The 20,809-nt window shown below is 46.6% G+C and overlaps 2 protein-coding genes across 9 annotated transcripts in view; one reads left to right on the top strand and one right to left on the bottom strand.

Annotated features, from left to right (window-relative positions):
• Position 1: 1 nt before the first annotated feature.
• On the bottom strand, positions 2 to 18,994 carry LOC310666601 (ovotransferrin-like). Of its 7 annotated transcripts, none has more exons than XM_083417668.1 (17): positions 18,704 to 18,994; positions 14,533 to 14,696; positions 13,384 to 13,483; positions 11,891 to 12,067; positions 10,031 to 10,193; positions 9,705 to 9,769; positions 9,421 to 9,578; positions 8,288 to 8,474; positions 7,428 to 7,576; positions 7,029 to 7,119; positions 5,774 to 5,833; positions 5,277 to 5,459; positions 3,334 to 3,490; positions 2,476 to 2,558; positions 1,950 to 2,134; positions 1,333 to 1,510; positions 2 to 522 (listed from the first exon to the last, which is right to left on the bottom strand). In XM_083417668.1, exons 3-17 carry the CDS (start codon positions 13,388 to 13,390, stop codon positions 470 to 472), a joined length of 1,896 nt encoding a protein of 631 aa, XP_083273794.1. In that variant the 5' UTR covers positions 13,391 to 13,483; positions 14,533 to 14,696; positions 18,704 to 18,994; the 3' UTR covers positions 2 to 469. The 7 variants fall into 7 exon arrangements, with proteins under 7 accessions (XP_083273794.1, XP_083273790.1, XP_083273793.1 ...); XM_083417664.1 differs by lacking the exon at positions 18,704 to 18,994 and adding an exon at positions 16,845 to 17,067 and having other exon boundaries at positions 14,533 to 15,675; XM_083417667.1 differs by lacking the exon at positions 18,704 to 18,994 and adding an exon at positions 15,325 to 16,833 and having other exon boundaries at positions 5,277 to 5,438.
• The window catches only part of PISD (phosphatidylserine decarboxylase), a 44,290-nt gene continuing 35,209 nt past the window's right edge, over positions 11,729 to 20,809 (top strand). The window contains exon 1 of one of the 2 annotated variants that reach the window (XM_083417842.1): positions 11,729 to 11,796. In XM_083417842.1, the coding sequence (XP_083273968.1) occupies positions 11,744 to 11,796 (53 nt within the window). In that variant the 5' untranslated portion in view covers positions 11,729 to 11,743. Of the gene's footprint in view, positions 11,797 to 18,169; positions 18,456 to 20,809 lie in introns of those variants that run through there. The other variant, XM_083417841.1, reaches the window with a different exon arrangement.

The raw sequence follows: 20,809 nt of genomic DNA, 5'->3' as shown, positions 1-20,809 counted from the left end.
CGTGTGTGTTAAAGGGATTTCTTTGTTTTATAGCAATGCCTTTATTTAGATTTTCAATGATATACAAGACCTGGAGAGTATCAGATTGGGAAACGCATGGCTAGTTGTTAAATATCAGTAGCTCTGCAAGTAAATCTTATGCAAGCCATTCCAGGGTAAGCTGCTGTGAAATGTTTCTAGGCAAGTGTATGTTTTGGAGTAACTGAAGATACAGCCTGAGGAAAACTTAATCAGCAGGGAAATCAAGAGCTCTTCCAGCATGGTGGTACTGGAGGCTGGCTACCAATGCAGGTGATATTCTAGTATTAGCTGGGGTATAAAACCCACCTTGCATATGTTTCCTAAGGAAAACAGCCAGCCACTGAAGAAGCCCACAGAGCCTCCTGGCAGTTCTCTGCCTTCCTGGCGAATGCATCAAAACTTTCACTGCAGTCTCACTTCTGTTTTGGGAGTTTCCCTGGAAACAACATCAGTGTTGCTCTGAATAGATGCAAGTGTCTTGTTTGCAGAAGTCCAGGATGCCTGAAAACCAAAATGGGATGTATCTAAGTTATGCCACTAGGCAGGTGTGTGTGTGTGTGTGTGTGTGTGTGTGCACCCGCTGTGATTTTCTGAGAGTCAAACAACCTCAGAATGTAGCTTCCTCAGAATCTCAAATTTGCTTTCTGTAAAACACGTTTTCAGCCCTTAACAGCTGCAAGAATGTGTTTGGACAGCTGCTGAAATCTTTTTAGCAAAGCCAGACAGTGGTCTGAAATCAATATATCTTTGGGTTGAAGCAAGGGGCTTTGTGCCCTTTATGGTTCCTACCCTAACCCATTACAATAACCAAGCAAAATACAATTTGCAGGGGTGTTATGTGGGGTGGTTGTGCTTTAATTGCATTATGTTTTTATATACTGTAATCCCCCCCCAAAAAAAACCTCATGAAGGGTGGATAAGGAATTCAATTAATGATGATGATAATAACTATCATTTATCAGAAATTGCCTAACATCAACTGATTTGAGCATAATTTGCACTATCTTGCTGACACTTAACCTGTGCATAGCACATCCAGACTACTCAAATAACTTTGCAGGCATGGATTCTATTATGTTTCATTGGTCTTACACAGTTCAACTTAATGTCTGTCAGTTATCCAATAACCAGAGAGTTCTCCAACAAATATAGCAAATCATGCATTCTATTACTAGATTCTGTAGAAGCTCTCCAGCAAGGGGATTAGTATTCTTGCCCTCATAAGCATGTCAAGTACAATGCAGTAGAGGGCAAGTGGGGTGCACAACTTAGACCCTGTCATATGTCTCCTTCCAGGTAAGCCCACCTTACCTGCAGGTGTGCAGTTGAAAACAGACTCTGCAAGCTGGAAGAAGGGCTCCCCAAGGATTGTCTCATAGTCCAGGTGGCTTGTAGGAATGAGATGCCGAGTGGCATCTTTAAAGAGCAGGTCACTTTCACCGTACGCCTTTGATTGAAAGAGCTGAAAGGTCAAGCCTACGCTTTGTTCCTAAAAAAGAGAAAGGTGAAGCTGTGGAAACGCGAGTACAAGCAAAGCCAATATAGAGCGCTTCAATATCTTTTCTGTCTGGTTATGGACTGTATAGATTGCTTCACCCATTTGCCTCTCTGTAGTCTGCTAGGAATCGTCTCTATCATTTTGACTCATTGTTTTCCAAAAGCATGGCCTTTATTTTCCTCAAGGGGCAGCAATTGTAATTGGATGTCCAGCAGTGGCGGGTGGGCATGCAATTCCCATCCCCCAGACCATGTTCCCAATTAAAATCACAACACCAAAGGAGGCCACAGAACATTATTTGGATGCAGAGTTGCTTTTCCACTTAAAGCCAAACAGCAATAACTGGGTGTTACTTAAACCATCCACAGCTGGAAGCTCCCACAAATAATGTTTAAGCTCTTATCGTTCAGGCCGACACGTTCAAACTGACCTGTGACTTCACCAGGAAGTCATAGACCTTTGCTACTGTTACAGGGCGGGTCACAACTATATTGGGAGGGACAAGGCCCAGGTTGCAGACTTTCCACTCTGTCACATTTGCGCGGCTGCCGTCGAGGCACAGGAGTTCAAGGTCACTTGGAGAACATCCTTTTGCCCAGCCTGAGCTATCCAAGTCTGCGAAGGAGCAAAAACAAAGCAGTTGTTCATGAGATCCATTTGCTTTGTAAATAAGATCCAGATATCTGTCATTGAACTATTGATCATTTTTAAGATCTCTTATGATTTCTTAAGAATTAATAGAACAAAAGAATACAGAACAATTGTTTTTTACGCAGGTGTTAAGTTCCAAGAGTTCCGATACTCTCAGAAACAGAAAGTACAGTAGTACTAGTTCTCCCTTACGACGTTAGATTAGATAGGCTATTTAACTGGTGATAACATCTGGAGGGAAGTTAAGTTGAAAATTCACTTTGGCACCTTACTGGAATCTTAAAAGATTGAAAGAATCATCTTACACTGAATATTCTGGAGCAGGTTATGGTGTTCTAAAAAAGCCACATCCCCAAAACTTCTTCCACTGGGATCGCCAAAGAGGCATCTGGAAAGAAGGAAGAGTGGTCCAAATCCAGCAAAAGTTAGTCGCGTGAATGGCTTAAAACAGTGAGATCACTCCCCCCTTTGTGTTGCAAGCTGCATTTACAGTGTTGTTTACATGGGTGCGCCCCTTAGGAGTGAGGGGTGGTGGAGAAATTTGGCTCAATTTGCATTTTGATACTAATCTGCCTGATTTTCACTTCCAAAGATGATACATGAACCAAAATTCTTAGAAATTTACTCTTCTTCAAATAAAAAGTGTGTCCATTAAGTGTATATATTAATGAAAATAACCTATACAAATGCATTACATTATGTAATACTGCTTCCAAAATGTATGTATTAGGCAAACCTGCAACATACAAATATGTGTCTGTTAGGAGAAAATAGCACTAAAATGCCGATTGATTTTCAAGAGGACTTAAAAATAAATAAATCACAGACTGGTGGAGAAAGTGACAAACTGAATTTAAGATTGAGGGAAAATGAGAAACTGGGATAAGCCAAAATTTACAGATTTCTCCATTCCTCCTCCGAACATGACTTAGTAGTCTGATAAAACTCACTATTTAACTTGGCATGTAACGATTGCCACCAAGGAATTTAGAGTCTGGCAGCAGTCAGTCACTGGTTTTTGTTGATATAATTTTCATTAAATATTTTCTTTGGTTACAAAATCCTTTGTCTCTTTTTTCAAGCAGCAGTCTTTTCTACAAATCAGTTACATTAACCTTATCATGTATACAGCAGTCATTTTTAAGCAATATCCTTCAACTCACCTGAGGGCACCTAGGTTTCCATAGTAGAGTTCGTTGTGATTGGCTGCGCACCTGGATGACCCCCTTCCTCCTTCCGCCTCCTTTTGCCCAATGCAGACTTTGCAAAGGTTCCCGCCACCTCCTGGCATGCACGCCTTCCAGAAGTAATCCTCGTAAGCTTTCAGTGGGGAGAGAAGGGCCAGTAGTTAAACTCGTGTGGTTAAAAGCAGTGGAGGAAATTATTCCCTGATGGCCGAAGAAAACTAAGGAACAGGATAGCCAATTTTACTCAGCTTGTTGTGCAGAAAACATTTAAAAGCAAAACTAAACGGTTGGTTGTTTATATTTACAGTATTTCTCTTTCAGCAGCCAGGTATCATCTGCTTTTCTAAACGCTTGTGTGATACTTCCCCTGCTCTTTCGGTGCATATGAGTTTTGCTACCTTGAACATTTTGGCTGAACTGATTGTCTAAATCAGAACTTCCAAACCAAGGTGTTGTTCTGCAAATCAGCCATAAAAAAAGTTTGTGTCTGTTGCAGCAGTGAAAAGCAGCCAATGAGAGAGTCCTCTTTGTATACCTTGTCTGTGCAATGCAGTTTGTACACATGCATAACTTGCCGCATACATCACCTTGATTTAATTTACACATTAAAATCCTTTTTTTCTGGGGACAGTAAGCTTATCTCAAAATACATTTGTGCATCGCAAGCTGGATAAATTTGTACCACAAGCCCAGTATTTTCATACTTCAGCAGTATCAATTCCCACCAGCACTCAGGCCCCAGATAGAGAGAGGCATTAATGTGCAGCTTATATTAATTTCCATGGCCACAACAGCACAGGGATGGGGAACCTATGGACTTTCAAATGCTGCTGGATCACACCTCCCATCCTCTCTGATGGTTGGCCATGTGGCTGATGGAAATCTAACCAAATCCTCAGGACCACGTTTTTTTCCAGCCCACACTGTAGTGAGTCATGAACTCGTTTGAAATATTGAGTAAAGTAGGCCCCATTTCCTGCTGCACATGTTTAAACCAGACGTAGCTAATGTGTTGCCTTCCAGATGATGCTGGACTACAATTCCCATCATCATTGACCATGCTGCCTGCTGGGACTGATGGGAGTTGTAATCCAACAGCATCTGGAAGGGACTGTGTTGGCTAGAACAAGTACCGTATTTTGCGCCCCATAGGACGCACCGGCCCATAGGACGCACCTAGTTTTTTGGGGGGGAAATAAAGAAGAAAAAATTTCTTTCCCCCCCCAGGTGCAGGGCTGGAAGAACCAGGTCGGGGAACAGCGGGAAGGCGCGCTCCGCCTCCCCGCTGTCCCTCGAGCTTGTGGGGCTGGCGATGGGGAGAAGTGCGCTGAGCCCGGGACTGCAGGCAGCTCTGCGCGGCCATCAGGAGCCGGGCGGGACTTCGCGCCCGGCTCCCAATGGCCGCGCAGAGCTGCGCTGAGCCCGGGACTGCAGGCAGCTCTGCGCAACCCTCGGAGCCGGTCTCCCGAGGGTTGCGCAGAGCTTCCTGAAGCCTGGAGAGCGAGAGGGGTCGGTGAGCACCGACCCCTCTCGCTCTCCTGGCTTCAGCGAAAGCCTGCATTCGCCCCATAGGACACACACACATTTCCCCTTCATTTTTGGAGGTGAAAAAGTGCGTCCTATAGGGTGAAAAATACGGTAGGAGGCTTAAGTGGAACATAGAAAGGGAAGTGGCCTAGGCTTTTATCCTGATTCAATAAAGGCTTCCTCAACCTTGGCCCTCCAGATGTTTTTGGCCTACAACTCCCATGATCCCTAGCTAGCAGGACCAGTGGTCAGGGATGATGGGCACTGTAGTCTCAAAACATCTGGAGGGCCAAGGTTGAGGAAGCCTAATCTAGCAACACACACCTACTCCCACCTTTCCTCTTGAATCAAGTTGTCCCCATTTGTTTTGCAGATTCTGCTGTAATTCTCACCAGAGCTGAGGTTGCAGCTGGCAGTGCCATTCTCCTGAGCCCCCACCGTGTACTGGGCAAGGAGGAGCCACCCTCCTGGGCTGTACACATGGCTGTGGCAGGAGCGCCTCCTCCCCAGATTGTAGATGTTCACATGCTTGGCGTTCTTCTTGACAAGGGCCACTGCATATATTGGAGGAAGAGCTGTGCGGCAACGAGGAGGCATTAGAACATGGCAGCAGGAGAAGATCTACTATGAAACAAAGGAAGCTTAAGCTTCTGGGGCCTCTAATCCTAGAGGGGCCCCAGAAGCAACTTTAAAAAGGGAGGGGCCTAGTAGATGCAATTTGCGTTGCACGAAAGGTGGTGGATTCTCCTTCCTTGGAGGTTTTTAAACAGAGTTTGGAAGGCCATCTGTCATGTAAGATCTAGTCTAGATTCCTGAATTGCAGAGGGTTGGATTAGATGACCCTCTGGATCCCATCCACAATTCTATGATTACAGGCACTTCCCTTTACCTGTAAGGTGGCCCAGCTTCTCAGTTTCCTCTTCTCCCTGAGCTGAAGTGCATTCTTCTCCTATACACAAAAAGGCATAAGGAAGTGACATCTGAACAAAAGACTCATGCCTTACACCACTTGGTAGGTGCTCAATACTAAACACGGATCTTCTCCAACCTGACCTTCCCCCCATATTTTGGACTACAGCTCACATCAGCCCCAGCCAGCAGTGTCAACGGCTGGGGATGATGGGAATTGTAGTCCAAAACATCTGAAGGTTGTCAGTTTGGGAATTAGATCAATTCATGTCTCCTTTAGGAAAGTGCCTTTATATCAGGCACAGGAGCTATCAGTTTCTTTCTCTGAGGGGGAATTCCTCTGGAAACCAGAATCCCAGGATGCTCTAGCTGAGATACCCATGTCGGGAATGCCATGTGAACACTCTGGCCCCAGAAGTGAACCTTCAGGCCACCTTGCAATATCCATTTGCTCCATTACAAATTCACTGTGGCACTGAGGAACTTGCACCAGGAAGACAGGGCACAGAAAAAGACCACAGGCGCATTCTTCGTACATGCCTGTTCATTACTCGATGATTGCAGCATCAGCTATTGCCTTGTAAATGATCAGTCACAGAGTGAACACCACTGTGAGCACTGCAATATCACCTGTCAGTGTCAGCAAACAGCAGCACAATACTGACTGTACTATTCAACTACCAGTCATCAAGTGCCAAGTCACAGAGTGATGCACTTCAGTGCACGAGTCAGCAAAATGCTCTTTTAATTCTTCTGGGTTGCAAGCTTTGCTGCACTGAAAACGAAAGCCATTGGAGTGAGAACTCTGAATTGGATGGCAGTAAAGGCTATAAAGGCGATTCATTCATTTGAGTGGTTTAAGTGTCATTCCAGGATGTTTTAAGGATTTATTTTAACTTTCATTTTATCTTAATACTAAGTACATCTGCTTATGTTTGTGGCAACAAGACATTTTATGTTTATTGTTTGCAATGACTCTATGGCTATGAGCAAGAAATATTTATCATACCATAACAGATGCGCACACACACATCACCTCACCTCTGCCATGCACCAGATTAGGCATTTTACACACCACTGACATTTACGGTTATCTGCAGCAGCTTGCAGACTATTCCCCCTCCATGCTTAGAGGTATTTTTTATGTTTTACTTTTATTGCCACTCTAGTGAAAAACCAATTAAACCAATCTGTGTTAGTTTGGTGTGTGTGTTTTTTAAAAAGAGGCAGCTCACCATAACATTCTGCAGCCACAGGAACAAGCGCGCATCTCCCTGCAAAGTAGGCATGTGTGGCGTCCAGTGTAACGGCGTCTGCCTCATTGTTCTGCCCCGTGAAAAAGCGCACAGTTGACAGTCTGACATTGGCATGTTAAAGAAAGCCACCCCCTTCCCTTCCCTGCAAGCCATGGAGTTCTTGCCAGAATCGAGGCCTTTTCCCAGCCATCGTCTGTCTGGGCTGGGAACCAGGTGGAACCGGAGAAAATATTAGTATTATTAATTATACCCCGCCCATCTGGCTGTGTTGTCCCAGTCAATCTGGGCCTTATTGAGATGGGGTGATTTATTTGTATCTTTTGCTTATGTAAAAAGAAAACAATGCCGGTTTTGCTTCCCAGACTGTGTGCAACTCACCTTGATCAGCTCAATGCAGTTGACCATAGAGTTTGCTTGGACACAGACCAGCGGGTGTGACCTGACATTCAGAGCCCACTCCTCACATTTGCGGAGTTCAGCGTTGCTGATACAACACCAGCGGACCAGGCTGTTGGCCAGGGAGCTCCCTGAGGCAGCAGGAGAAGGTATTGTCATAGGAAGGAGAAGAAATTGCATCACCTAGTAACCGAGCTGCTAGTACTTCAGAGATCTGAGGCATAGGCTCACAGAAAGATATTTGCGTAAAATCTGCAGATGCTGATTTATATTATAGAAGCAGCTTTAGATGGTGAGCCAGGTGGTTTCCCATCTAGATCACCCCAGATATATACTTTAGTTGATTTGCGCCCCAAATCAGTTCAGTTTCCCTTCCATTACAAAAATTCGTAGGCAGTATGCCCCCGAATAATGCCCAGTGGTTGGGAACTGCAAGTGGAGGAGCACTGCTGTTGCACTCAGGTTTGGCTTTTGGGTGGCCTCTGTGGCAGCTGATTGGCCACTGCAAGGACAGGATGCTGGGCTATCTGTGCCTCAACTGGCCTGATCCAGCAGGGCCGTCCTTATGTTCTTATTCATTGCCCTCCAAAGCATCTCTAGATGAGATCACATTGAATTAATTTATACTCCTAATTCAGGATCCAGCCCAGTTCTGCCTCTCAATTCAATTAAGCATCCAGAAACACCTGGGACTCCTAGAAAATGATCTGGGCCCCATACCTCAAGGGCTGACCTCCAGCTACGCTCCTAGTGCTATATAGGATCTTCGGGGTTCTTTTGATCCTATATAGGATCTTTCGGGACTCCCCAAGATTTCATGAGGGAGGGAGGCACTCTCTCACCTTCATGGCCCAAGCCCTGCAGCAGAGCAACATAATCCAGGCCAAGAACGTGGCTGATTTCAGCCTCCTCATCAACAAGCTGGAAGTGGTGCGTCGCATCGTGGAAGAGCAGGTTCTTCCCTCTGAATGGCGCAGAGGCAAAAAGCTCGAATCTGGCCTTCTCTCTTCCCTTCTTTCCAAAGAGGTGCTAAGGACAAGAGCAAGTTTCAGCTAGCCTTGGGCTACCCAGCAGAGGTGGCTATACGATGAAATAAGCCACTAGGACAGCCAACATGGCAACTTTCAGGTATGGTTGGACTGCAATGCCCATCATTCCGGATGACTGGCTATGCTGGCTGCAGCGGATGAGAGGTGGATCGCAACAACATCTGGAGGCAGTATTGGCACATATGATGGGGCAAAGCTACCTTCCCAACACCAGCATCACCGCCGCCTCTCTGGATGGGATGGGATTTCAGCAAGGTCACAGCAAGGTAAGGGCCACGCAGCTGCACCAGGGGGACTGCTGCTGCCAACCAGTGCTGCTCCTGGTGCACCCATATAGAGACCCACACCCTCCTTATCATGTCAGTGCCATCCTGGTAAGTAGCAGTGACACCAGTATTGGGTTTTTAAAAAAATTATCTGCCATGACTCACCCAGAAACATACTTCTTTGCTATTTTCTTCCAAATGCTGATATAACTTCAGCATCTCTTTTCTAGTTATTATTTAGCTGATAATATAGTGAGCCAGCAGCAGAATAATTGCACACCCCCCCCCCCAAAAAAAGAGGCCACATATCCCCAAGGGAAAGAGAGAGTGTGGACATGATTGCAACACCCTACGAAACTGGCTTGGCACCTCCCACAAGCCATTCAATCGGTGAGAGCTTTCACCAGCCTGCCCCCCCCAGATGTTTTGTACCACAACTCCCATCAGCCCCAGCCAGCATGGCACATTGTTTTTAGGAGCACAAAAACTAGAGCACTCAGTTTCAACACTCAAAACAGCCAGATTTTGTTGTCTGCCAAACACTTTTTAATTTTTTTTTTTAATGGAATTGTCCTTTTGGCTCTCTCAGTAGCTCTTTGTGTCAACTAGGCCTCGGGCATGAGCCCTACTGTACCCCTCCTTGTGTTGGCTAAGAAATACCTGAATGACAGTCAGAAACTTCTTGGCGATCTTCTTGAAGTTGTGGCGCGTGACAATGGCCCGTCCCGGCCCTTGGCCCAGATTGCAGGCAGCGTAAGCAGTCAGGGGAGCTGTGGATCCGTCGGGACACAGCAACTCATATTCTTCTTGTTCTGACTCTGAACAAGGGGAGGAAGGGGAAAAGACTGGCATCGAGAGAAGCTGGAGTGAGAGAATTTAACATCGGGCTGCTGTACGACTCCAGGGCATATGTTAAGATGCGAGTCCCTGAGCAAGAAGTTTACCTGTGGAATTCATGATGGCCAGGTGATCCAGGAAAGCAACATCTGCCACCCCATTCTTCAAGCACCTGCACACAGAAGTGGCGTTAGCATAGGAGACCACGCAGCACCTGCTCCAGCCCCACCCGCCTGCACTTCAAGCACAAGTGCAAGGCCACCTGAACAGTGGCGTAGCTTGGGTTGTCAGCACCCGGGGCAAGGCAAGTAATTTGCACCCCCTAACCCGTGGATTTGCGCCCCCTAACCCATGGATTTGCGCCCCCTAACCCCCAGATGTTGCGCCCGGTGCGGCCGGCCCCCCCTGCACCCCCCACGCTACGCCACTGCACCTGAAGGCCCCATCTGAACCAGAGAAGGGTTCGCCACCGCTGGTCTCACAGAAGTGGTTCTTGTCCTGGATGTAGGATTTCTGTCCTTGGCAAAGGGAGCAGAGCTGCGGAGAGGCGACTCCGATGCCGGGGATGCAGCTGGCATTGAAATAACCACCGACGACTGGAGAAATGAGAAGGGGAGACATTCTCATGGAAACGCACTGCTAAAATAACACAGATTCTCGACTCGACCTCTGCATGATCAGAATGTAAGAAGAGCCCGTCTCGGTCAGACCCAAGAAGTCCCATCTACTCCAACATTCTGTTCTCAAATAGCCAGCCAGGTGCCTCTGGCTCACAAGCAGAACCTGGGTGCAACAGCAGTGCTCTCTCCCCACTTGTGATTCCCAGCAAATTCAAAGGCATACTGCCTCCAGCAACAGAGGCAGAATGTAGCCCTATCCTCAGATAAGCATGCACAGAAATGTACCCACTATGTTGTATTCCTAAGTATGGTTACTTAGAAGTAGACCCCTCTGAGTTCATTGGGACTTCATTCTAGATACAGGACTGCAGCCTGAGGTTGCAAATCTATACCTATATCTATATAACTATATAAAACAAATCTATAACCTTTGAAGACATTCAATTGAACTCAATGGGGCAAACTTTTGAGCAGACATAATACTGTATGTTAATGCTGTAACCAAACATTTTCAAGAGTCAGACCCCAGTCTTCATCTATTTTTTAAATTAGAATTAGGAGTTTAATGTCTCAATGGCAAGGTGATAGTTCATCACCTGGGCTGCAAGTTAAGAATGTAGGTGCTTGTTTCACTTAGGCTACTTTGGGGTCTGGTCTCTTTCTGCAGCGGTGAATGAAAAAGAAATTAATCAATAATATGTTTGCAGCTAACAATGAATGGTAAAGGTAAAGGGACCCCTGACCATTAGGTCCAGTCGTGACCGACTCTGGGGTTGCGGCGCTCATCTCGCTTTATTGGCCGAGGGAGCTGGCGTACAGCTTCTGGGTCATGTGGTCAGCATGACTAAGCCGCTTCTGGCGAACCAGAGCAGCGCACGGAAACGCCATTTACCTTCCCACTGGAGTGGTACCTATTTATCTACTTGCACTTTGACGTGCTTTCGAACTGCTAGGTTGGCAGGAAACAATGAATGGTAGCTTCTGTTTAATCATTCATTTTTAATTAATTGTAAATTATATTGCACTTTCTTTTCCTATATTGAAGTTTTGGTAAAATGTGGGTTTATTGAAACTTAACTGGTAAAAGACAAGATAATTAGCCAACTAAATTTCTTGAATTGGTTGGCAGACTTAATCCTTTTGAAATTAAAGATGCCTCATAATGATCTGGATCAAAAAACAAAAACAGGAAGGGAGCACTTTACCAGGCAACGCAATGACAACAGGTGCTTCCTTTGGGTGTTGTCAAATTGGTTTGCAGCTCTCCCTGAAAAAAAGCTCTGGCCAAACAGGATCTGAGAACCTGTCTCAGGATCTCATCACGTGTTTATGATTTGTGGGCACAGAAAGGTATGAGAATACATTGTGAGGACACTTTGTGCATGTCATGATCAGCTCTCAGGTGCGATTTGCTTTTCTTTGACACGTAACATCCAGCCTTAAAACAGTTAAGCAGTTTGGTGCTCTTTTGGTTTCAGTAACATGCTCTGACATTTCTCCTGCTCAAACCAGGGGGACTAAAGAGGATGTCATGTGGCAGAAGTGGTCCCAATATAAGTAGAAGGACGTGGGACCTATGGTAGGTGCTCTGCACATTGTCCTTCCCCTCAAATTCCCATGGTTGCAGACCACTGATACAAGGCTAAGCATCTGATCTTTCACTGTGCACTCACTGTGGCTGAGAGGCTGGCCTTCATCCCATACAAGGTCATTCCTAACCAGAAGGAAGCCCAAAGGGATGTTCCAACCAGAGGTCCACCTGGCTCCATTGTGGCAACTGCGGCTCCCTTTTAGCCTTTGGATATCCAGCGTTCCTCGTCTGGCCACAGCTACAGCAAACACACAGTTACCTAGTGATAAAAAAAGTGCAGAAGATACAGGAACCATGTTAATGAACACTGAGATATCTCTGTGTGAACAGAACAGCCTTCCTCAACTGCATGCCCTCCAGTTGTTTTGGATCACAACTTTCATCATAGAGACATGCAGACTGGAGCTGATGGGAGTTGTAGTCCACAACATCAGAAGGGCAACAGGTTGGAAACGGCTATACTACACTAAGCCTTCCTTCGTGTTCTCAGGATTTCCTAGGGAGAAGGAATGATGGTTGAGCCCATAGGAGCCAACTCCTAGGAGCCGACGGGGCTTTGCCCCACCAATAAAGTATCTGAGGGGGTTGTCCACCCAAAAGTTGATGGGCATTGCCATTCAAATGATTGTGTTCACTACATCATGTGATCGAATACGCAGGGTGGGGCTTGCTTTACCTCCCTCCCCCTATTTTATTCAAGTTGGCACCCTGGTTGAGCCAGTTAAGTCTGTGTTATGTTGATACGCGGGTGGCGCTGTGGGTTAAAGCCTCAGCGCCTAGGGCTTGCCGATCAAGAGGTCGGCGGTTCGAATCCCCGCGGCGGGGTGTGCTCCCGTTGTTCGGTCCCAGCGCCTGCCAACCTAGCAGTTCGAAAGCACTCTCGGGTGCAAGTAGATAAATAGGGACCGCTTACTAGCAGGAAGGTAAACGGCATTTCCGTGTGCAGCTCTGGCTCACCAGAGCAGTGATGTCACGCTGGCCACGTGACCCGGAAGTGTCTTCGGACAGCGCTGGCCCTCGGCCTCTTTGAGTGAGATGGGCGCACAACCCTAGAGTCTGTCAAGACTGGCCCGTACGGGCAGGGGTACCTTTACCTTTACCTTTATGTTGATATGCTCTCAGTTTATCACAGATCAAAGCAATGTCTCTGTGTGGAAAAAGCAGGGCCAGTTCTGTTAAAGAAATGTTTACGGTACTTCCAGATGGCAGTTTAATTTACAGTTGGGCTATTGGCACCAGTTTTGTTTTGTAAATTATTGAATTTCTGCTGGAAAGATTAGATCCCAGATTAAGTTGGGGGGCAGGGTATGGACAGACATTTTGATGCCAATGATGTCATGAGGACCCTGAGGAGCATCTATCCCATAATAAAATCCCAGAGCCAAGGGAGCGGGCCTCCCTCCAGAGCACACTGCTTGGAACACTTCCATGACCCTTGACCTCCATTGCCAACCTAGGTACACCAGGGATTGTGCTGACTCAAGGCTTGGCTGGGCAGGCTCTTTACATTTCTGTAGGCTCTGGTCAATTTGCTGGGTGCTGACACCAGCCCTGGGGGTATGGTCACTGACTGACCTTCCATATAGATCTCCTTTGCCACCACAGTCAAGCCATAAAGCTTCACAGCCGAATACACATCTCCAGCATCCAAGGAGACGGCATCAGCTTTGTTCACCTAATTAAGAATGAGAAATAGTATTTAAAACAAGCTTCTGAATATCTTTAGTACAAGTTATTCTAGTCAGGCAGACTTTTCCCAACACTTCCTGGGATTATTGGCTCACATCCTGCCTCTAGTCATGGCAGAATTTCCTCTGGTTAGGATTTAATAAGTACGTATGTAGCAATAAATGGGCTGTAATCTCTCACATATTAAGCATGAAAACCTGCCACAATAATTGGAGTAATTTGCCTGGGGCAACACCGCTTCCACCCTGAACAGATGCTGTGCTCAGCTAACCCCACAATTAATGTGCAACTCTTCATTCTCACCAGCGGTGGAGCGTGTTTGTATGGTGACCGGTGCATGCGCAGCAAAAGGAGCCCGCTGTGCGCCAGCTCAGCCCTCGCCACTGAAATTGCCAGAGTAATAGCATCCCTGAGCCACTTTGCGAGGCGCAGGGCCCTGCAGCACTTTGCGAGGCTCAGGGAGGGTGGCATGAGAAGGACGCCATCTGCCCTTCAATCACAGCCTCACCCTTGAAGGTCTGGAATCGAAGGGCACATGGCTGTTGCGCCCTCCTCACGCTGCCCTCCCCAAGCCACTTGGCGAGGCTGGGATCTGATCAGATTGGCGCAGGGCTGGCTCGGGGAGGGGGAGAGGCAGCGTGAGCAGTGCACTGTGCCTGCCAGAAAAATGCACCCAAGGCAATCACCCCACATACCCTTGATTCCCACCATCAACAACCTGCTGCCCTCAGGATGCTTTGGAATGCAACTCCAATAAGCCTCAGGAGCATAAAGCCGTGATGGCTGGGCCTCATGGGGTTTGTAGTCCAAAATGCCCAAAAGACATCAGAACCACCAAGCCCACCATTCTGTTCTCACAGTGGCTGATCAGATGTCCTAAAGGGAAGCAGACAATAAGGGCATGAGCGAAACAGCACTCTCCCCTCCTGTGGTTTCCAGGTATTCGAAAGCACTGATGCCTGCTTCGACTGTGGAGGTAGAAGAAATGAATGAGATCCGGGGTTTGGATAACCTCTGGAATTTCTGGGTACTCACTCTGATCTTGTCAATGCAGTCGTAAGTGTTGTGAGCTCTGATGCAGGAAACCCTGGCAAAGGCGTTGACCGTGGCAGGGGGCAACACTGCCAGAAGCACTTTAGATAGCTCTGAGCACTTCCTCTGCTCCAGGTCAGAAAGGGTGCACCATCGGAACTTCTTTCCTGCAGGAACAGAAAGAGCAGGCAATGTTATGAATAGGGTAGAAACTGAGAAGCTTGAAGGTAAGCAATGAAGAATGTTGAGGAGCAGACACGGCTGGTCCCTATTTGAAAAACAAAACAAAAACATGCTATGCAGTCTGCGCATCATTGATGAATGGCAGAGCCATCAGGACAGGATTTGGGGGAAGAAGTCAAGGCCCCACTTGGCAGAATGAGCAGGAGTCCCCACCTCAAAGCAGGAGTACCACATTTTGAAACAAGTTAGGTGATATGCATTGCCTGTAAGGGAGAGGGACGCTGCAAAACAAGGATGGGGAACCCGTCTCCCTCCAGATGTTGTTGGACTCCAACCCCCATCAACCCCTCTCTTTCTAGCTTTGTTCCCAACAACACGGCTTCCCTGCCCCAATGCTACCAAACAAATAATAAGTAACGAGAGGAGCCCTGGTGCTGGTGGTTGGCACAGCATTCCAATAACAAGATATAACATTTTAAAAATTAAATTAAAAACAGAGCAGAAGACTAGTGTAATGGTGGAGGAGGTTGCTGGCGTTTGCCTCTTAAAAGCAAATTAGCATTGTTCAGGGTGGAGGCTGCTTTCCATCTCCCTCAGTGCCGCCACTCTTACCTGTAGACCTAAGAGCAAGAGCAGTCAGGAGGATGAACACAGTGCCTGCCGCAGCCTTCATGGCCAAAGATGCAAAGCATAAATCCAGTTTGCCTCCATATACTGAAGGCTCTGCCTTGCCTCATACCAGGGATTCCAGAGCTATGACTGAAGCCTTGAAAACAAGGGGTCTTGGCATTGCCTTAAATATTTATTTTCGGGTTTGGGGGAGGATTAACAAAAGCGAGAGAGCGAGCAGAAGCAGCAGCAGCATCCACTGGATGCATGGATGATGGGCGGGGAAAGGGGCCCCATTCTTAGGCACAGATGGGAAGTGTTAGCAGGGCTTTGTCAAGAGTTGGCCTGGCGAGTCTGCGAGATAGATAGATGAGTTATAACATTTTCCAGTCTTCTCACACCAGCAATCTGTCATAGATAGCACTGTGTTGGGCTTTAAAAACTGCATTTCACACTCAACAGAAGCAATTGAATCTTAAATATCCTTTTGAACTAGCATTCTAAGGATTTTCAAGCATCAGGAATGGATTTTGAAAAGAGAGAGAGAGAGAATGTGATCTACCCACCTGCACACCCTCAGTCCCTCAGTTTTTTTGATAAAGGTTCAGAGTCCTTCACCTGCATTCTCCAGATACATACATACATACATAACCTTATCTGTATGCCATGTTTCCACAGTTCAAGACACAATATGAAAAAACACATAACTACAACATAATAAAAGTAGATATAAACAATGAAACATTAAAAAATATACCACGAAACTGAACAATTTCCACATAAATCATGAGATCTTAAATAAAAATACAATAAACCAACTGCAGCAACCCCCTCTCAACCAAAAACCGAAACCACGTCCCAGCCCAAGAGTCTGTTCAACAGCCTCAGCTTTTGTAGCTGGAGTCAGTCAGGGCCCTGCCTGCCTAAGCCAGTTGGAAAAAGGCCTGCACTCAGGGATCCTTTGGGTAGTGATAAAGCGGAATATCAAATCCAAACTCCTCCTCTTCTTCATCCTCACAATACACACACAAACCCCTCCTAGATTACAGGTGGCTCACCTGAGTTCATAGCAGAGATGAGATCTGAACTAAGGAATTAATAAATCTAAATTATGGCAATACTTTTATTATTGTTAATATGGTGATGTTTTTACTGTTCGCTTTTCTGAGAGTGTGTGACAGAAAGACTGCTGGTGTGGTGTAGTATAGCGGTTAGAACTTTTGTCAACCTGGTGCTTTGTAGATGTTTTAGAATACAACTCTCATCAGCCCCAGGGCAGCTATGTTGACTGGGGCTGATGATGTTCAAAACATCTGGAGGGTCCCAGATTGAGAAAGGTGATTTACAATGCAATCCTATATACATGTACACACACAAGTCCTACTATCCAAACACTCATTATACAAAAAATTCACTGATCCGAACATGAGGAATTTGTACCCAAACAAAAATATACACCGCAGATTGAGCTATCCAAACAGCCAGACCTACATGCATTACTGTGAACAAATAAGCAGCTTTACTTTTTTGTGTTTTGCTGTTCCACTGCAGCAGATTCACATGGTAGGAGGGATGGATGGATGGGGAGAGATTGGACAAATAAGAGAGCTTTTGTTTGCCTTTTGCAACGTTTCAGAGGGTTTTCCTGGTTTCGCCCATCATTTTGGAATCAATGGAAAGTGTTGACTCGTTATGCAAACGCTTGCCTGACTTCCCGAGAAGGCATTGTGTTTGTATAGCGAAACCTGTCTGTATTCAGAAGTGAGCCCCATTGAATTTATTGTGACTTACTCCCAGGTAACTGTGTACATACCACTCAACTGATCCCTGGATGTCCCGTTTTTGAGTGCAGCCCCCCAAAACACATTTTCGAGGGCTGTGCGCCCATGCGGGTCACATGACTCGTGTCAAAGCGAGGCCCTGAAAGACACGTGCCCCTTTCCCCCCTCTGTGGCATGTTGGAAGGTATGCACTGTATAGACAACTGCACCATGAAGAGGGTTGTACTATGACCAGGGTAGCCCAGGTTGAAGCCATGCTTGGCCAGAAGCTGACTGTGCCTCTGAGCTACTCGTTGCCTCTGACCATTTCTACCTGTGAGGAGGGTGGAGATGAACCACTTATGCTGACCTGAGCTCCTTGAAGTAAAGCTTTGTTTAACAGAGTTTAATAAATGTAAATAAGGCGAGATGTATAAACTCAACGGAATGATGTCCCTAGCCTGCTGCTGGCATTAACACCTGCCACATCCACACCTGGCTTCCCCCAAAGAATCATGGGAAATTGAGTTTACCCCTCACAGAACTACAATTACCAGCGCCCTGAACAAACAAGAGCTCCCAGGATTACTTGGGGGGGAAGCCATGTACTTTAAATGTATGGTGTAGATCAGTACAGTAGTGAACCCTTTCTGTGCTCTCTCATTATGCATCTCACCTCCTAGCCATTTAAGGGAATATGGATTATCATTGCTCTTCTCTGTATGTGCGTGGGGGCCTTCCCCCCCCCCCCACGGATGGTTACTTTTATTTTTTTTATTACGAATTATTGTTCCACACAGTAGCTCCTCATAACTTATGCAGAATGAAGACGAATAAACCGAAATATAACTTTCCTACAAAGCAAACGCATCATTGTTAACAGCGGCGTGGCTGCCCTGATGCTAGTCGTTCCAGAACTGGATAAACTATCTGGCATTGATTTATTGATGGCTGTTTGCAAATGTGCGCGTGAGACGCCTTGGAGACGTTTTGCGGCATTATTATTATTATTATTATGCTATTTCTTGCGTGAGAGAGGAATCCCAAGAAGCTCCCGGGCTTCCCTCAAGCCCCGCTGAGGCGAGGCGGCTGAGGCGCTGCGACCTAACCCAGCGCCTCAGAGAACCGGCGGCTCCTCCTCCTCCTGCGGCCCGAGGCCCGCCTCGCTGGCTCGTGCTCTCCAGCTGCGCCCGCCCAGTCTCTCCCTCCCTCCCTCCTTCCCTCAGCCCCGGCGGCGCGGCAAACGAGCAGAGAGCAGCCGCGCGGCGGGGCGACTTCTCCCTCCACCGAACGAGAGAGCAGCAGCAGGGCCAAGATGGCGGCGGCGGCGGCGGCAGGGGCTCTGAGGGTGGCGTGCGCCAGGGCGAGCGGCAGGTACCGCGCGGCAGTCCTAGCGGCGGCGAGGCGTGAGGGAGAGGGAGGCGGGATGGTTTCGGAGGAAGGGGCTGGCCCTCGAGGGTGAGGGAGGTGGGGGGAGACAGGCAGACATGGCGGGGCGTGAGGCGCAGGGGGCGCAGCGCGTGCTCCGTGCCTCGCCGTGCAGGTGGCGGGTGGCCCTCGGCCAGGCGGTGGATTCCCGTCTCAGAGGACCCCTGAGGGGGGTGGTCTCCCCAACCCCTCACCTCAGTCCTACTCAGAGGAGACGTACTGGAGTTAATGGGGGCATCCCATTTCAGCGGGGTCTTCTCCGAGGGGAACTTGCAGTCGCCTTTTTATGTCTCCCTCCAGGGGAATTTGTGTGCACAAGGATTGCCAAAGCGATGTGCAGGTTCTTGTCGCCCTCAAATTTATGACCCAGCGGATCTCGGCGAGAAATAAAACAGTTTAAAATTTAGAACAAGTCTAAACGTGAAACAAACCAATGTGTCATTAACGATATTCAGGGTTGCGCCCTACTCGGAGTAGTAGGGCCGCTGAAATTCATAGGCATGGACTTTTGAGTATGATTAAAGGCTGGATAATACTCCTCAGGCCCGGTACACACCACTTGCTTATTTTTATTAGTTAATTTATATACGGCTGGCTGGTAAAAAAAAAAAAAAACCACAACCCCCCAATACATGTATATACTCCCCAAATCCTGGGAATTGTAGTTTGATAAGGGTGCTGGGAATTGGAGTTCTTTGATGGGTAAACGACAGGGTCCCAGGTTTCTTGTGTGGTGCGAGGGCCTGAGATGAGCTTAAAAGGTGCTTTTAAATGTATAGTGTGTACACAGCCTCCCTATAAAGTTTTAATTCTAAGTTGATCTGTGGTACCCTACAGTGTGAAGGTGGGAGATCACACTTTGGGACAAGGGTCGTGAAGAGCAGCAGCAAAGAGTTAGAAACTGCCTGAAGTTTAAAGTTCGGCATTTGCTTTCTTGTGTGGTGAGGGAAATGCACTCTGCTTGTGCTCAGGGGCACTTAAGCCTGCTCTTAACTGCCTATATTGCTGCTGGAGTCCTTGTCTTCTCTTATTTCTCTCTAGTGCCATCCATGGTGCTTTCCCAAAATGTGAGAGAAAGGGGGGGGTCTCTGCCCTGAGGTGCTTACAATGTAGTAGAAAATAAGAGGGATGTGGGAAGCAGGGAATGGAGGAAAATGGAGGCAGGGGAGGGCTGCTCTACTTACAGATATTCAAGGCTTTGTTACAGGGACCTTGCGTTCCCCTTCTGGTGCAAAGGAAGCCCTAGCCAAGTGGTCAGTTCACTGCCCCCCTTGCAGTGTGTGCCTGTTGGGCCCTATCTCAACTTGGAGGATTTGGGGGAAATGGCCTATCCACATTATTATCATTATTGACTTTATTAAGCCACCCATCCACACAGTCTCTCTGGGTAGCTCAGAGAAGCGAAAAATAAAATAGTGTTAAAAACAAAATGTGGGAATTAAAAAACAATGACAGATAGGATAAAATAATGCAACACAAAACTTTGCTTCTAGCATTAAATAAAACTAGAACTCAGTAATTCCGTGTCAAAATCACCTGGCACTGAATTTGCATTGGGAAAACATTACAAAATATTGCATCAGGAGAAATAGATGCTCTTGAGGGGCCTTTGTAAGCATATTAGACTTGTTTAGTATTCCTAACCAACTGTACCTGTTTGACTGGCATCAATAATTTTTACCCATCCTGGTTTAGCTCTGGGATTTCCATGTTATGCTAGTGCAAACTGATTTTTAAAAGCCCTTAAAGTCTGTAAGTTACCACTGCAGTCCTTAACATGCTGATCCCATCCTTATGTATATTTCACTTTGAGGGCAGCTCCACTGAGTTGAATGGGGCTTATTCTCAAGTAAGTGGGTGTAGGACTTCAGCCTCCAGGTGTGTTCATAAGAGTGTTAACTCAGAAGTAAGTCCCACTAAATTAAATGGGGATATTGGAATTAACATGGTTAGAATTGCACTGTAATATTGAAATTTTGGTGGCAATCCTAGGCTCCTATTCTTGAAAGTAAGCCATGTTCAACTCAGTGGGCTTTATTTTTTTGGCAAACACACATATAATTTCACAGTGTATTTGTGATGGTAGTTAATATATGCAAAGGAAATTACTTTTGGAATTGAATTGTGTGCACGTTTTTTAAGTTAAGTCTTTAAATTTCTTACTCTGTACATATATGATTATCTCTCAGAAGTAGTTTCTTTCATGCGTAGTTTAATTTCACAAGAGATGAGTCTGTCAACAGTTGCTAGCCATAATGCCTGTGTTCACCGACAGTATGTTCTAAAATATGAAAAAAAAG

The sequence above is a fragment of the Podarcis tiliguerta genome (assembly GCF_965153285.1).
Source record: "Podarcis tiliguerta genome assembly, chromosome: 16".
In the NCBI taxonomy this organism is placed as follows: domain Eukaryota; kingdom Metazoa; phylum Chordata; class Lepidosauria; order Squamata; family Lacertidae; genus Podarcis; species Podarcis tiliguerta.
The sequence above is the reverse complement of the archived record's forward strand: the minus strand, read 5'-3'. Positions and strand labels throughout refer to the sequence as shown.